Below are 16,895 nucleotides of genomic sequence, written 5' to 3' on the forward strand. Positions count from 1 at the left end.
TGGGCTCTGCTGACCCCTGGTGGTTGGGCCGGGCCCTGAGGAGCCCGGGCCCAGCCCTCCGCGTTGCACCCCCAATCCCGCGCCGCAGCCGGAGGCAGGGGCGCCCCCAGGGGTAGCTCAGGCAGCAGAGAGATCTGCAAGGCTGTGTGGAGCTGGAGCCTGGGGAGCAGGAGGCCAGAGACAGGCTGAGAGGGACCTCTCGGGCTAGGTGGCTGGCGAGTGGCCCAAGAGCCCAGAGGGGTTCCCAGGAGGAGCCGTGTGTATGTGCTCGCACGTGATGAGGTGGGTGGGCAGCGCCTGGGTGTCGTGAAAGATGACAAAGATGTTGGGCTGGCGGGGGCAGTCCACTGCGCTGTCATAGCGTAGGAGCGCGTGGCCCGGGGGCCGCAGAGGGGGTGCCCGCAGCTGGCGGTGACCCTGCCCGTAGTCGCCGGTCAGCACCCGTGCCACGAACACTGCCTTGTGGCCGTCAGCGTTGGGGGGCGAGTAGCGGTCTTGCACCGACAGGGAGGCGCGCTTGGCAAAGTATACGCCTTGCCCATAGAGTGTGCCTGCGGGCGAGATGAGCTGGGGTCAGGGCACCCCGGGGCGGCAGAGCCCACGCTCCCACTGGACCCAGGCTCCACCCGGGCCTCACCGTTGCGGCCGCAGAAGCTGCGGTTGAAGCCGTGCGCGCAGATGTCCGGGACGGCGGGCGCCGACGTGCCGTGGTACAGGACGCGCTCGGCGGGGTGCTGCTCACAGCGCGGCTCCAGGCGCGCTCGGTGCAGCGCGTATTGCTGCTGCAGCAGCGGGTGCAGCACCCGCTCCACCTACCAGGCGGTGAAACGGTTATTTGGAGACCCTCCCTGCCTTCTGAGCCAAAGAGACCGAACTGAGCCAGGAAAGCAGGCGTCCTGTGTTGGAGGAGGCCGGGGTCTGGGGAGACCACCTGGCTTCACTCGTGCTTTATCCAGCAGTAGACATTAGGTGGACATTAGCCACCTGGATGGGGTCCCAGGTGGCACTGGAGTGCTTCCAGGAAGGCCTGCAGGTGGGCAAACCCAACCACTCACCGGATCTTGGCACCCACAGACATGCCTCTGCATTGAAGAGCTGAGTCGGGTGCCCACCCTGCCCCACAGGACTTCACTTCCAATACCAAAAAATACCCCTGAACCTCTCAGTGCTGGGAAAACCAGGTGACCAGTCAAACAGTCAGACATGGAGGCGCTTCAGGGACCCGCACAGACTTTCTAAGGAAATTCTAACTAGTCTCTGCAGGGGGATGCAAAAGAATATTATATCTGTAAAACAAGACTAGCTAGTGTGAAAAAGAAATATTATGGAAATTAGCAAGTTCTTACATTAATAACGGAATTGATGAACTATTAATTGGAAAAAAAATTTTTTTTTAATTTTAAAGAATGAAGTTGCTGAACCAAATCTAGCAGGTAGCCCAAATAATAAGATCATGGAGACAGAGTTAAGTAGTGACTCAGAGTGCAGAGCTAAAGAAAAGAGATGGAAACTGTGAGAGGACAGGCGAGGGAGTAGGTCTGTGCAACAGATACTCCACAAGAGGACAGAAGGTGATAGGAGCACATGAGGTGCTAATGCAAGGCAGCTTTTCTGAGTTGAGGTGGCGTCTTCAGGTGGAAAGGACCCATGAGATGACAAGAGGAACAGTAGGAAAGGACACATCCCTGGCACCTACCTGCCAGAGAATGTCAACCTTCAAAGTGAAATACTACAAATGTCCACACACACACTAACATCAACATACAAATGGAAAAAAGTCTCACATTTTCACACTGGGCTTCTCACCACCAATACTGGGTGCTAAGAAACCATAGAGAGATTTTTTTTTAATTTTCCAAGAGCAAAAGTTTTTAAAGAGAAAAGAAAAAGAAATGTCTTTCAAAGACCTGGAGGAAGACATATTTTGATTCTGAACACTATTTCCAGCCAAGCTGCTATTGGTGGACAAAATCAGGGCACATTAAGGCAGGCAAGACCAGCCGTGCTTGTTAACAGAAATGTCTTAAATAAACACATTCAATTTTTGTTTGAAAAAAAATAGTTGACATCAATATCAAACTATAGTTGCAAATTACCTCTCATTGTAAAAGGCAAACTAAATTTAAAAGTTCAATATGTTTACTACCAGGCCCTGGCCAGGTAGCTTAGTTGGTTAGAGCATCAGCCCAATACGCCAAGGATGCGGGTTCGATTCCCAGTCAGGGCACATACAGGAATCAACCAATAAATAAGTGGAACAACAAATTGATGTCTCTCTCTCTCCCCCTTCCTCTCTCTCTCTGGAAATTAATAATAATTTTTAAAAGGTGGTTACTATCCAATCAAGGAAATACTTCTACTGAACAGAAAAAAAGAATTATGCAAGAGGGCAACTGGGAGCACAAAGAGCAGCCCAGCAGCGAAGCACAGCACAGAAAAAATGGAGAAAGTGAGAAAAAGAAGAGCCATCGGTCCTGGAACCCTAGAGTACCCTCTTTCTACAGCTTAGTCTTAATTACGAGGATTTCATTTCTCTGAATACTCTATGGTTCAATGGTAAATATTTTTTCATTATCATTATATAACCATCAACCAACAGCCCAAGAATGGAGCTTTGTGATGGTTACAGAGCAGAAGACAAAGTTCACTTGTCAACCTTGAGGACAGAATAAAGATAACGTAACCAACCAAACTATGAGATGGAAGATGGAGTTGGAGAGCGGGGGAAGGGGGGCCATCCCTTCTCCTTCCACCTAGGAAGGCAAGGGACAGTTTCCAAAGTTAAGTGTGTGTGGGGGGGAACTTGAGTGTACCCTCTAGAGTCACACAGGTGCTGCCTGGAAGGTTCAAGTGCACGTAACAGACAAAACGTGCTGGGGAGTCGAGGATGTGACTGCAGTGTGTCCCTCCTCTCTCAAAGTGCAGAACAGCTGCTAGGTCCAGAAGTGGAGGAAATGTACTTGGTCCAAAATTTAGTGGTCATCTCCAGGGAGGCATTGGTAGCGGATGGTGGTGGAGTGGTGGCAACAGACAGAGCCAAGTCTGGGGAAGGCCAGAGGTCCTGCCTTTCTGACCAGCTCCAAGTCACTGAGGCTGCTGGGTCCACCCACAACTTTGTGCATCAAGAGTTAAGAGCACCCACCTGGCATGACTGGCACAATGAGCCCAGCTCTCGCTGTCCCTTCCTTCTCACCCTCTGTGAGTCTTCCCTGTCATCCATGAGCACCCAACCCTGCTCTCTGCTCCAGCTACTCTCATTCCTTTCCTTCCTTCCATAACCAGCTCATTTTCCGGCTGGTTCCTGTCCTCACCTCCAAGTCACTCTTCATCCCTCAGCCCACAGCTTCAGCTCAAGCCCTGCCTTCACACTCACTTCCAGCTGACCAGCCTGGCAGAGCCTCCTCCTCTGTCCTTCCTTCTGGCCGTGCAGATGTCCTAGACCTTGCTACCCTGCACCCCCCCCCCCCAGTCCCTCCTCAATCTTTTCTCTCTGTGCTCCTGGGGTCTCACTCTGGCTCCTCATTGGTCCCAGACTTTTGTGAATCACGCCCATGCTCAGAGTTGCCATATTTAACAAGTAAAACTACACAAGGAGAGGAGATTCCAAGATGGCGGCAGATTGAGTGGAAGCTACATTGACACTCTCCCGGAACCAAACTGGACTTACAACTAAAATATAGAAAAAACACCCTTAATAATCAACTGAAGACTAGCTGGAGAGAGCCCTCAAAATCAATGACCTAAAGTGGAGACCACATAGAGACTGGTAGGACGTGCGGAAGCTGGAGTGCGCTGGCTGGGCTCCCACAGGCAGCAGGTAAAGGTCTGGAGGGGTATCTCAGCTGTGGGGGTTCCCACTGAGGACTCTGGGGCCTAAACCCCAGGCTGGGCTCCCCAGCCCAGAGCACCAGAACTGAGAAAGCTGCCCACATAACATCTGGCTGTGAAAAGCAGCAGGATTTCTGTCTGCCAGGAAGAGACAGCTGGAAATGCAGGCACCCTCTTAAATGGCCAATGCGCAAAGTTTTGTCTGCAGCCACTCACCTTGGACTCTGGTAGAGGGAAGGCTGAGAGGACTAGAGCTGTGTGAGGAAAATCCAGAGGGACTGGCTGGGGGAACAGATCTTGAAGGGCAGCCATTTGGACCCTGCTCCTAAGTCATTCCCCCATACTGCAGAGGACATCTTTCTCAGGCAGACATTTACCTTCCAAGCAGCTTTTGCCTGGGAGGGGGAAGCAATTGTCCCACCCTGTTGGAAAGCCTCTCACCACACCTGTGGAGTTTCTACAGCCTGAGGCTCATTAAGAGACTATGATAGCAATCAGCCTCTGAGTTTTTGCCGGATCTACTTCTGGACCCAGGGCTTGAAAAAGCAGACCTTGGTGCACATTTTGGTCCTGTCCAAGCACATCCAGCCTCAGCAGAGGGAACCACAAACTGTGGATTGTGGAAAGCTTCAAACAGCATTCTCAAGGCCAATCATAAACAGTGTCTGACATTAGCCTGCACCAGGGACCATCTAAAAGACTGGGAGTCCTAGCAGATCTACCTAATACATAGAAACAAACCCAAACATGTAGCCAAAATAGGGAGACAAAAAAACAAGCCCCAAATGAAAAAACAAGACAATTTCTCTGGAAGAAGAGATTAATGAAATGGAGATAAGCAATCTGTCAGATATAGAGTTCAGAATACTGATTGTAAGGATGCTCAACAGCATGAGAAAAGATATGGAAACTATGCAGGAAATTTAAAATGACATAGCAGAAATAAAAGAAACATTGGAAGGAATAAACAGCAGATTAGAAGAAGCTGAGGATCAGATCAGCAAATTAGAATACAGGGTAGAAAAAAATCAGTCAGAGAAGCAAAGAGGAAAACACAATTTAAAAACAAGAGGACAGCCCAGCCGGGCGTGGCTCAGTGGTTGAGTGTCGACCTAGGATCCAGGAGATCAGGGTTCGATTCCCAGTCAGGGCACATGCCCAGGTTGCAGGCTGCAGCCAATCAATGACTCTCTCATCATTGATGTTTCTATCTCTCTCTCTCCCTCTCCTTTTCTCTCTGAAATCAATAAAGATATATTTTTTAAAAAAACACACAAAAAAAACCAGGAGGACATTCTAAGGGAGCTGTGGGACAACATGAAAGGTAACAATATTTGCATCATAGAAGTGCCAGAAGAGGCCAAAAGTAAGCAAGGATTAGAGAACCTGTTTGAAGAAATAATGGCAGAAAACTTCCCTAACCTGGTCAAGGAAAAGGTCACACAAGTTCAGGAGGCACAGTGAGTGCCAAGCAAGAAGAACCCAAAGAGGCCACACCCAGAGACATCATAATTAAACTGCCCAAAATTCAAGACAAATAATCTTAAAGGCAGCAAGAGAAAAGCAATCTGTTACCTACAAAGGAGCTCCCATAAGGCTGTCGGCTGACTCTCATCAGAAACTCTACAGGCCAGAAGGAAATGGCATGAAGTGTTCAAGGTAATGAAAAGCAAGAACCTGAAACCAAGACTACTGTATCCAGCAAGGCTGTCACTCAAAATAGATAGTGAAATAAAGAGATTTCCAGACAAAAAAGGCTAAAGGAATTTATCACCAACAAACCATATTGCAGGAAATGTTAAAGGGACTGCTGTAATAAGTAGAAACAGAGAAAGTAACATAGACATGAAGAATTAAAATGGCAATAGAGAAATACCTATTAATAACCTTAAATGTAAATGGATTAAATGCAACAATCAAAAGACATAGGGTAGCTGAATGGATAAGAAAACAAGGCCCAAATATCTGCTGCCTACAAGAGACCCACCTCAGAACAAAAGACTCACACAGGCTGGAAAAAAATCTTCTGGAGGACTTTAAGGGAGAGACTGACAACAATACATTTATAGCAGGGGACTTTAACAATCCACTGACTCTACTGGATAGATCTTCCAGACAAAAAATCAACAAGGAAACAGTGACTCTAAATGACCCACTAGATCAGATGTATTTAACTGACATTCACAGAACATTCCACTCCAAAGCTGCAGAATAGGCATGTCCTCAAGTGCACATGGGACATTCTCAAAGATAGACCACATGTTAGGACACAAAATAAGTCTCTACAAGTTCAAGAAGATTGAAATCATATCAAGCATCTTCTCAGACATTTATACCATGGAATATTATGCAGCTGTAAAAAAGAAGGACCCCTTACCCTTTAAGACAGCATGGTGGGACCTGGAGAGTATTATGCTAAGTGAAATAAGCCAGGCAGAGAAAGACAAGTGTCACATTATCTCACTCATATGTGGAATCTAATGAACAAAATAGATCCAGAGACAAAGAAGCATGGAACAGACTGAGGAATTTCAGAAGGAAGGGGGAAGGTGGGTGGGTGGGTGGGTGGATGTGGAGAGATTAATCTAACAACTTATATGCATATATGCATAACCCATGGACAAAGACAATAGTGTGGCAAAGGCCTTAGAGGGGTGGGGGTGCAGGGGATCAATGGGGGGGGGGACATCTGTAATGCTTTAAACAATAAAAATAAATTTAAACATAAAAAAAAAGAACTGTTAAAAAATAAAAGCTACTGGAGGAGGCTGAGGCACTGCAGCCAGCCCTCTTCTTGCTGGAGTGGACCCTTGACAGGCAGGAGAGACCCCAGAACAACAGACGTGCTCTCTGTGGAATGAGTAACCCTTACAGCAGCCATGAGATGGCGTCACCACCTCATGCTCCTGGTGTAACTGGCAATGCAGGGATCTGCTCAGGTCTGTCAGGTCCTGGGACCTCTAACCTCTATGTCCTTGTCTCCCCCATCCAGACTTTGTGAACGCCCTCTGGGCAGGGAGCAGTGCTGGGGAGCTCGTGCTCCTCCCTCCTCCAACAGCTTCCAGCCTACCCGACACTGGGCAGCTCCCTGCCAGCTGACCCTGATATGCAAAAATGACAGCCCACAGGCTCTATAAGGCAAAAACGGCACCATGATCCCAGGAGGCCACGAGGCTGACGAGACCAAACCTAGACTCACCCGGACGATGCGGATCCTGCTGTGGACAGTGTCCAAGGTGTTGTAGAAGGCCTGCACCACTGCCTGGAACTCCACGCTATTCTCAGCCAGACACTCCAGCCTGCCCAAGGGCCCCTTCAGCCTCTGCCGTGGCACTGACACATGGGAGAAAGAGGGTCTGGGCCATGCCGGGGGCACCAGTAAGTCCCTGAGAGCCTAGTCCACCCCACCCTCCCCCAGTCCCAGGTGCAAACTCACCGGTGGGGCTCGAAGCCTCCAGGAGAAAGGTCAAACTCTGATCCCGGGGACCAGCCAGCAGTGCTGCTAAGTGGCGGGCCGCGCGGGTGGGCTGGACCCCGAAGCCACGGAGGGCAGTGCAATCATTGTGAAGGGCAATACTCACACCATGGCACCGCTCCAGGCGGGCACGCAGCTCTGTGGGCAGCATGTGACCCCGAAGCCCCACTGTCTCCTCCCAGAGGTGCATCTCCAAGGCAGCCCCTAGTGCCCGGTCCAGCTCATCTATATCCTGCTCAAAAGCCGCATGTACCACCAGCTGGGCCTGGCCACCAGTTCCTTCTGCCTCCAGTGGGGTTGGCTCCAGCAGGGAGAGGGCCAGTGCTTGCTGCAGTGCAGCAGCCTCCTCCTGCTCAGCCACCTGGCCTTGCGGCTCTAATGAGCGGTGGAGAGCCAGCTGCAGAGCCGCCTCCTCCTCTAGCCGCCCAGGTACCCCAGTGCTGGGAGCCATGGGCTCCTCCCCAGCCCTGGGTGCAGTCTCTTCCTCTGGCTGCTCCTCAGGTTCCTCCTCCCCCAGCTCCAGTGGCAGCCAGTCTTCCCCATCCAGGCCCTCCAGGGTGGCCAGTAGTTCCCGGACCTCCTCTGCGGACAGGGAGAGGCAATGGGTGAGGGGTCAATCCCAGCCAGGGTGGGGCTGAAAGATAGGATGAGTAAGGGAATAGGTGAAGATGGAGGGTTTAGGGGGTATGGGGTCACAAGACAGGTGGGAGTGCAGAGCACAGTGGAGGGTGAGGTTACGAAAGGGCCACAGGATGTGCTGGGTGTCCCCAGAGAGCCCTACCCAGGCTCAGGTTCTCCTGGTCACTGCCTGTACCATCTGGGGACTGGCAAGGGAGGACCTGGAGGGCCTCAGTGGGGTCCACCTGTCAGGAGAGAAAGTTAAGGTCCACTGGGCCCACACCCCTCCCAGGCCTCTGAGCAAGGGTGGAGGTGGCACCAGGCTGAGGTGTGAGAAAGGGGAGGGACAGGGACGGGCTCCAACTCTACCTTTGCAGGGTCTGTGTCCAGGGTGTCCCTGGCCAAGCGCTCTGTCCCAAAGATACACTGGAATTGAGCCTCCAGCTCCCGAAGAAGGTGCTGCCCCTTTGGGCCCAGCAGGAACCTGGCACTGCCTGGGTGCTTCAGGGTCAGCACGTGACAGCTAATGCTGCCTAGCAGACTTTGCAGAAACTCCTCAGCTGCTTGGCATGGGGCCAGGGCTCCGCAGAGCTGAAGGACCATCAGGCAGTGAGGGGGCAGCTTACAGGTTTAGGGCACAAGAAAGGTACACAGCAGTCCCAGTGGGAGAGGGGGCCAAAGGTCACTCACCCGAAAGCCCGTCATATCTGATCCTTCGAGTGGGAAAAGGGCAACATCTCCCAAGCCAGCAAGAAGGTCCTCATGATAGAGCTGTATGAAGCGCATGGCTCCTGGTTCCATTGACAGCACCATCTCCACCAGCCCCTCCTGCTCCAGTGACCACACAGTCCCCAGGCTCCCTGATCCCACTTGCTCTGGAGACCCCATGGCATTCTCCACTGAGCCCACCAGGCCTGGAGACTCTACAGGCCTTGAGCTAACCAGCTCTGCCTGCCCTGAAGACTCCAGGAGCCCCATGCTCTCTAGCCCCTCATGTCCCAAAGACCCCACAGGCCCTGAGCTGACTGGCCCAGCCTGTCCCAGAGACCCTATGGGATCTGTCCTTAGAGAGGCTCCTGATTGGCCTGGTGCCTCCTCAGAGCCCAAGGTCACAGTCCCTACACCCTTCAGTGCCTGCACTGGCTCTCCAGCCTCCAGGAGAGCATGCTCAGGGACCCCAGGCCCCAACTCAGACAAATGGTCCCCTCCACTGGGGTCCGAAGCAAGCTCCTCCGGCTCCAGGAATTCATAGTGGGGGACCAGGCTCAGCTCCGAGCCCTGCAGCCGGTGGTCCTGCTGCAGCACCCTTTCAGCCGCTTGGAGGAAGAGAGGAGAGGAGGCCCGTTAGCGGTCTGAGGGATGAAAAAGGTGGGCCGGGTTTGTCCAGCCCCACTCACCCTGCCACTGCTGGAAGGAGACCACAGTGCCCAGGTGCCCTGGCAGGCTGCGCAGGTCCAGCAGGGGGCCCCCACCACTTCGGCGCTCGTTCTCCAGGTATAGCTCCAGCAGCAGAGGGTCCACAGGGGTAGTGCCCCCTACCACACGCACTGCTCGGGCCTGGGGCACCCGCGTCAGGGATACCTTGGCTCCCTCCAAGCCCAGGGCCCCAGCCTGCTCCTCCAACACGCGGACTTCTGTGGGGAAGGTGCAAATTGACTCAGTGCGTCTACCCTAACAGGCACACCTGCGCCCATCCCGCCTCTTACCTGCCTCAGAGAGGGGCTTAGGCAGCTGGACCAGGGCCCGGTCTGGTCGGGGACTGGCCAGGGCATGGCAGGGCTGCTCTGGGTGCCCCATGGAGTGCAGCAGGGCCTGGACGTGCTGCTCCAGGCGCTGGGGTGCAGTGCCAGGGGGCAGTCCTTGGAGCAGCAAGCGTGCAGGAGCACGCGGTGGGGCTGGCTGCAGGCTCAGCTGTGCACCGTGAAGCACATGCTCCTTCTGGGCTAAGACCCTTGCTGCGTCTGTGGGCAGGGGTGAGGTAGGGTGTCAGGGCCAGTGGCCCACTGTGTCCAGGCTGCCCGTTCCATCGGCCCCCTCACCTGCAGTCTCCCGAAAAGTGAGTATGCCTCCATGGCCAAGTCTCTGCCAGCTCAGCACAGGCCCCCCCCCAGAGCGTCGGTGGTTCTCAAAGTAGAGTGTGAGCAGCTCATCTGGGATGTTGGGGGGCAGCCCACTGAGCTCCACTGCCGCCGCCCCCACCTCCTCTGCCTCTGCCATCACAACCCTGGGGCGGAGACCAGTGAGTAGAGTAGTTTCCCCACAATCCAACCCCACCCCTTCCAACCCCCACCAGCCCCCTTTCCCCCACAACATTCCCTGGCACCTCCCTTCATCATGGGTGGCCCACAGCCTGCACTTACAGTGCCCGCTTCCTCAACCACCCCAGCACACACCTTCAGTCAGGACTCCCAAGCCTGCTCCGCAGGCAGAAGACCTGGATCCAGAAAACAAAAGTGAAACTGTCTGAGGGAAGTAGGAAGGGAGGGGCCTTCAACGCTGGGCTGGGTGGCTGCCTCCTACTGGCAGGCCCACTGGCAGGCCCTCCGACAGCGGCAGCGGAACCTTCCACCCCACCCCAGCTCCTCAGTCTGCAAAGAGCCCCCAGCAACCGGGGGGTGTTGGCTGGGCATGGCCACTCAGTCCAGCCCACTGACCGGCAGGATAGGGGAAGTGACCCCTGGCTGTCCTCCACTCCCATTGGCCTCTCTCTGTGAACCAAAAATGGCCAATCACCCTCCCTACTAAATCCACCAGGAGGCTCCAGTCACCGCCCCCTACTCAGGGACCTCAAGCCTCTGTGTCCCCCTCCCCAACAACATGAGCAGCTTGGGTCTCCAGGCATGCCCCTGGCTCGGGCTGGTTTCCAACTCTCCCCAGCAACCTCCCTAAACCTGGTCCTCACTCTTCACACCTCGAAGGTGACCAGGCCTCACACTTAGTGAGTGTTGAGGGTGAACAGCTCCCGCCCTTGACCTACAAGTGCTTCCCAGCACGGCCTTCCTCTGCCTCCTCCACTCCCTTCCCTGTCTCTCTCTGTGGTCTGTGCACCTGCCCAGCCTTCCCATCTTTCATCATCATCATTGTAACCACTGTCATCATGGCGAACCCCAGAAGGTGCAGGCACTGTGTCTTGCTACAGCAAATCCTTATCACAGAAGGGGAAATGGAGGCACAGATAGGGCCCATGGTAGTGCTCACACCCAGGCTTCACCTTTAGAATCCAACTCCCTCTTGCCACAGAGCCTCACCCCCACTGCCCATGCTCCATTGGCTTCCAGCCTCTCAGAGGTATGCTCATGACTGTGCTCTACCTCCCACCTCCCATTCAGCCATCAGCCTCCACACCCTGATGCACCTCAAGGAGACTGAGGACCTGCTCAGCCTGCACACCCAGCTGCACACCTGGCACCTTGGCTGCCCCCACCCTGGTCTGAGTCTCCATCATCTCTCACCTGGATCACTACACTAACCTTCTAACAATCTCCCTCTGCCACTCCCACCCACCTCCACTGTTCCTTCTCAACAGAGCAAGCAGAGTGAGCCTTGTAAAGCAGCACAAACAGCTGCTACAGTTTGGCTATGGGAAAAGCCAGAGTCACTCACAGTAAAAGCCAAAGTCCTTTGAAATGTCTGCCGGACCCAGCCTGATGGAGCCCCAGTCCCCTCTGTGGCCCCATCCCCCTGCACTCCCCATGCTCATCCAGCTCCAGTCTCTTCCTCCAGCTTAGTAGACTGATCCCACCTTAATGTCCTTGCACTGGCCTTTCTCACAGAGCCACCTGGCCACCCTTGCCCCTTACCCCACTCTTAGTAAAATATTTAACTTGAAGCTAAGTCTTTAAGGACCTTATACAGGCCACTTCCAAGGCCCTGACCTCAACTTCATATTTGTAATTTTTTATTGTTTCCTCAAATTATATGCTTTTAGTTCCACAAAGCATGAATGCATCCCTGCCTGCTCTATATATTTTCTCTCCCTGGAGAGCTCACCACCTCCTAACATTCTGTGTAATTTACCTATTATGCTGCTCCCTTCTGCAAAGATGCTGCCCAGGCAGTGGTGCACTGGAGCAGCTCTTATGACCAGATTGTTGAATTTTTACGAACCAGTTGTTAAACTGGCAGTAGCTTGAAATCAGTGACGGCAGGAGTATTTATAACACGGGCAAATGTAAAAGGTGCAAATCAGGGCTTTCCTTTGCTAGACCCAGTTGTTAATGATTGAACCAGCACACCGTGGGCACAGGACAGCCTTTTCCAAACCACTGCAGAGCCTGGGAGAGGCCAACCATGCAAGAGCCAGAATTGCACAGTCAAGTCCCTAGCCCCAGGTGGAGGACACTGCAGCTGGGATGTTCCTGGCTGTGGCAGTCAGTACTTCCTCAGGAGCCCTGCTGGAGCTGAGGGAAGAAGTGAAGCCTCCAGTCCTGGGGCATCTTTAAGCCTCAGCCCCCTAGCAGCGAAACAGGGCTAGGAACTGCAGCCCCGCAGCGAAGGTGTGATGAAGACAGTGAGGATAAAGGTCTCCTATGAGGCCTGGAATAATTTGCTCTCAGTGACTGGTACAGATGATGTAGCGGGTAAATAACTAGGCCTCATGATTTGGGATAGCCTTGGATGAAAAGGGAAAGTGGTGTTTTAAGGCCAAGAAAGGATGGAGAGTGCTGGGGAGCCTCAGTAATCTCAGGTTTGGGAATAAAGTTCTCAACTCCCTAAACCAAATTGGCCAGGCAGACCTCAGCCTCCAGGGGTCTTCAGCCCCCACCGCGCAAGCCCACCTCTCGGTGGACAGCGTGGGACACTGGCTCGGGCCTGGGACTCGGAAAGGAGCCAGCAGGGAAGGGAAAGCGGTGACAAATCCACCCAGGAGAAATCCCGCATTTGCAGCCGCGGCCCCGCCCTCCGCCGCGCGGCCCCGCCCTCCGCCGCGCGGCCCCGCCCTCCGCCGCGCGGCCCCGCCCTCCGCCGCGCGGCCCCGCCCTCCGCCGCGCGGCCCCGCCCTCCGCCGCGCGGCCCCGCCCTCCGCCGCGCGGCCCCGCCCTCCGCCGCGCGGCCCCGCCCTCCGCCGCGCGGCCCCGCCCTCCGCCGCGCGGCCCCGCCCTCCGCCGCGCGGCCCCGCCCTCCGCCGCGCGGCCCCGCCCCTTCGCATCTTCCGAGCGGCGGCGCAGGCCCAGCCTCGCGGGCCGCGGAGCGGGCGGGGCGCGGGCGCAGCGGCCATCGACCGCGCAGCCGCGCAGCCGACACCGTACGCACGGTCCCGAGGCGCCCCGCAAGTGGTAAGTACCGGCCCAAGCCCAGCAACGAGTCTGGTCGCCGAGCCGCGGCCCGTAGCCTCCGCCCCCGCGCGGGCCGCGCGCGGCCGAGCGGCGCCCCGGGGCTCCGCCGGTGGCTCTGGCCGGGGCGGGGGCGGCGGGCGGGGGTCCGCAGCCTGGAGCGGGAGGGAGGGTGCGACGCGCTGCGGTGGCGGCCGGAGCCGCGGCCCCAAGCCCCTGGACCAGCAGGAAGGCCCACCCCGCCCTCGGAGCCGTTCCGTGGCCGCCCCCGCTCCGCCGCCCACGCCCGCTTTGTTCTCCCGCGCGCCCTCTGGTCGCTTCCAGCTCCCACACGCACCCGCGCAACTGCTCCTGGCGCACCCCACTGCGGGCAGCGGATTCAGGCCTGTGCGGTCCCCGTGGCGAGGGACAGGCGGGCCCTCCTCGCCGAGGGCTCAGGGCCCGCGCAGCCCGCCCGCGGCCTGGGCTTTCCGGGAATAGAAATACCGGCCGGCTCTGGCCCCTTAAAGCTGCTTAGGAGGAGGGATGCGCTGGGAACGGTCCAGACACCCCCCACACCTCCTCACCAGGACCCGGCCGGCGCTGAGCTGGGAGGCCCCAGCATCGCTGGGAAGGCCCTTCCCGTTGCTTCTAAAATACAGCCGGAGCCAAAAATCCCGAAACTGACAGTCATCTCCTCCTCGGTCCCCTCCTCCACCTTTGGAGTTGGCCTAGAGTGGCCTCTAGGCTAGAAGCCCCAGGCCCAGCCACCCACCCAGTCCCTACCTGATCCCCCTGGACGCGACTGCCCCACTGCTTGGGTCTGCCAACTGCCCGGAGGCAAAGGTCATGAATTCCTCCTTCTTGTGGTCCTGGTTCCAGCAGCAGGCGGGGCCAGCCCCAGGCTGATTCTGGGGACAAGTCATCCCAGAGCTGACTGTTCTCTCTCTCTCCTTTAGGGGGAGACCACAGAACCTGAGGCCATGCCTCATGAGAAGAGTTTCTTGGTGTCTGGGGACAGCTATCCTCCCCCCAACCCTGGATATCCTGGGGGGCCCCAGCCCCCCATGCCTCCCTACCCAGGGGCCCCTTACCCACAACCCCCCTTCCAGCCTTCCCCCTATGGCCAGCCAGGGTATCCCCAAGGCCCCAGTTCCTACCCCCAAGGAGGTTACCCTCAGGGTCCCTACCCCCAAGGGGGCTACCCCCAGGGCCCCTACCCCCAGGGGGGCTACCCACAAGGCCCCTACCCCCCAGGGGGCTACCCTCAGGGGCCATATCCACAGAGCCCCTTTCCACCCAACCCCTATGGACAACCACAGGCCTTCCTGGCCCAGGACCCTGGCTGTGAGTAGCAGGGCAGGGGCTCAGGGAGGGCAGGGGCTCCAGGTGTCCACAAGCGACACTGACCCAGCCCATCCTCCTCCTCAGCACCTCAGCATGGAAACTATCACGAGGAGGGACCCCCGTCCTACTATGACAACCAGGACTTCCCTGCCACCAACTGGGATGACAAGAGCATCCGCCAGGCCTTCATCCGGAAGGTGGGCCTGGGGCTGGGGTTGAGGGGCAGTGGCACTGGGCAGGCTCTGAGTGGCTCCTTCCTCAGGTGTTCCTGGTGCTGACCCTGCAGCTGTCTGTGACTCTGTCCACTGTGGCCGTGTTCACGTTCGTTAGGGAGGTGAAGGGCTTCGTCCGGGAGAATGTCTGGACCTACTACGTTTCCTACGCTGTCTTCTTCATCTCCCTCATTGCACTCAGCTGCTGTGGGGACTTTCGACGAAAGCACCCCTGGAACCTCGTTGCGCTGGTAACTCCAAAACTGAGCCCCTGGCCCCCAGGGCCCAGCCTCCCCACCCCACACTCTCACTGTTTGCACTGAAGGGCAAGGTTGTATTTGGAGCAGCCCTCATACCCAAGGCTTCATCTCTCCACAGTCGATCCTGACTGTCAGCCTGTCCTACATGGTGGGCATGATCGCCAGCTTCTACAACACCGAGGCAGTCATCATGGCTGTGGGCATCACCACGACCGTCTGCTTCACGGTGGTCATCTTCTCCATGCAGGTGAGGGGTCCTGGTGGTGGTCTTCTCCATGCATGTGAGGGCTCCCAGGTGGGGTTGCTGGCCTGGGGCCTTGCAGGGCGGGCACCCAGAGCCTGCTGTGCGATCCCCACAGACCCGCTACGACTTCACTTCATGCATGGGTGTGCTCCTGGTGAGCATGGTGGTGCTGGTCATCTTCGCTGTTCTCTGCATCTTCATCCGCAACCGCATCCTGGAAATTGTATACGCCTCACTCGGCGCGCTGCTCTTCACCTGCGTGAGTAAGGGGCCACCTGGGGCGGGCACGGGTGGGTGGATGGGTCCTTCAGCACTGCATGCTGTCACCCCAGTTCCTGGCAGTGGATACCCAGCTGCTGCTGGGGAACAAGCAGCTGTCGCTGAGCCCAGAGGAGTACGTGTTTGCGGCACTTAACCTGTACACAGACATCATCAACATTTTCCTGTACATCCTCACCATCATTGGCCGCGCCAAGGAGTAGCCCAAGCCCCGGCACGTGGGTGGCGTGGCTGGCTTGGCAGTGCCATCTGGACCTTCCCACTCTCTCCCTGGGCGCAGCCTGGGACAGAGGAAGCCACTCTCCGACCCTCCTGTGTGTACACTGCAGATATTTCCCTTTGGATCTGCTGTGGCCAGCATAGCCCCTTCTAGCCCTCCTGCCCTACCAAAGGGCAGCAGGGCTGGGTTTCTGTGCCACCTCCTTCCCACTCACTGTTGCATGAGCCCTGTCTGCCAGCCCACCCCAGGGGGCAACACCAGGTCCTAGGGGAGAGGGATCAAGCCAAGAAGTGAGGGTGCACGTCTTCCCTCCTGTCCCAGCTCCCTGCCTGGCATAAAGTATCCCCTTCCTGTCCCTACCCCAACCCTGGAGTGCAGTGCTGTTCTCTGGGGAACCTGCGGGGTGAGGGTCTCATCCCTGTGCTGAGTCCTGAGGGCAGAGAGGATAGAATATTTCAGGGGAAAAGGATGCCTTCCTCTCATTCTGCTGTCTTTAAAATTCCAATAAATAGGACCCTCTGCTCTCTGTGCTCTTGTCACTCTTCTCAGTGCCACTTCTTCTATGAGGTGGGGAGGGGCTCTGGGCCTCCCCAGGGTGATGAAGGGAGCAGGACCAGGCATTGATGGTGGGGTTAGCTTGCAGTGGGGATTAATGGCAGTAGCTAATCCTCTATCCATGCTTCCGCCTCCCTTCTTGCAATCTTCCCAGCCATGTCCTAAGGTATAAGCCAGGATTCCCAGCTGATGGACAGGAACCCTGAGGCTCCTGGAGGTTAAGCGAGGTGCCTGGGTGACATGATGGTAAGTGGCCTGGCTGTGTCTGCCACTCACTCCTGGGAACTGCACAGCAAGATGTGAGACCTTTTCCATTCTTGCCCGAGGGGCAGTGGCCTAGGTCACTGACCTACCCTGGGCAGGTCTGTCATGCTCCTCACTCTGTCTGTCCCTGTAAGGCCCCTAGGGAGACCATCCTTGGGCACCTAACGTGCCGCCCAGGCCTGGCTCCAAAGAAAGCCTCCACACCCCTCCGCCCTCCCCACAGAAACCTGCCAGCTAGAGCACCCAGCAGGGAGCTGGACAGAGACTGAGGCTCAGCCAGGTGGCCTTTCGACCTGCCTCTGGCACCTTCCGTTGGCCTCACCAGGCCGCACCCATTCAAG

The 16,895-nt window shown here is 56.3% G+C and overlaps 2 protein-coding genes across 2 annotated transcripts; one reads left to right on the forward strand and one right to left on the reverse strand.

Moving 5' to 3' along the window:
• Window positions 1-43: 43 nt before the first annotated feature.
• PARP10 (poly(ADP-ribose) polymerase family member 10) lies at window positions 44-10,141 on the reverse strand. Its single transcript, XM_087825223.1, is given in 10 exon segments — window positions 44-551; window positions 638-812; window positions 7,028-7,172; window positions 7,174-7,885; window positions 8,085-8,166; window positions 8,291-8,512; window positions 8,612-9,237; window positions 9,319-9,555; window positions 9,628-9,882; window positions 9,961-10,141. Coding segments are annotated over 10 exon segments (2,979 nt in total). The 5' UTR covers window positions 10,139-10,141; the 3' UTR covers window positions 44-204.
• A 2,991-nt stretch (window positions 10,142-13,132) lies between these two features.
• GRINA (glutamate ionotropic receptor NMDA type subunit associated protein 1) lies at window positions 13,133-16,370 on the forward strand. The gene is made up of 7 exons (XM_087825543.1): window positions 13,133-13,197; window positions 14,133-14,520; window positions 14,605-14,717; window positions 14,783-14,983; window positions 15,111-15,239; window positions 15,352-15,495; window positions 15,569-16,370. Exons 2-7 carry the CDS (start codon window positions 14,157-14,159, stop codon window positions 15,716-15,718), a joined length of 1,101 nt encoding a protein of 366 aa, XP_087681669.1. The 5' UTR covers window positions 13,133-13,197; window positions 14,133-14,156; the 3' UTR covers window positions 15,719-16,370.
• Window positions 16,371-16,895: the final 525 nt, after the last annotated feature.

Source organism: Miniopterus natalensis, chromosome 16 (genome assembly GCF_054644295.1).
Source record: "Miniopterus natalensis isolate mMinNat1 chromosome 16, mMinNat1.hap1, whole genome shotgun sequence".
In the NCBI taxonomy this organism is placed as follows: Eukaryota; Metazoa; Chordata; class Mammalia; order Chiroptera; family Miniopteridae; genus Miniopterus; species Miniopterus natalensis.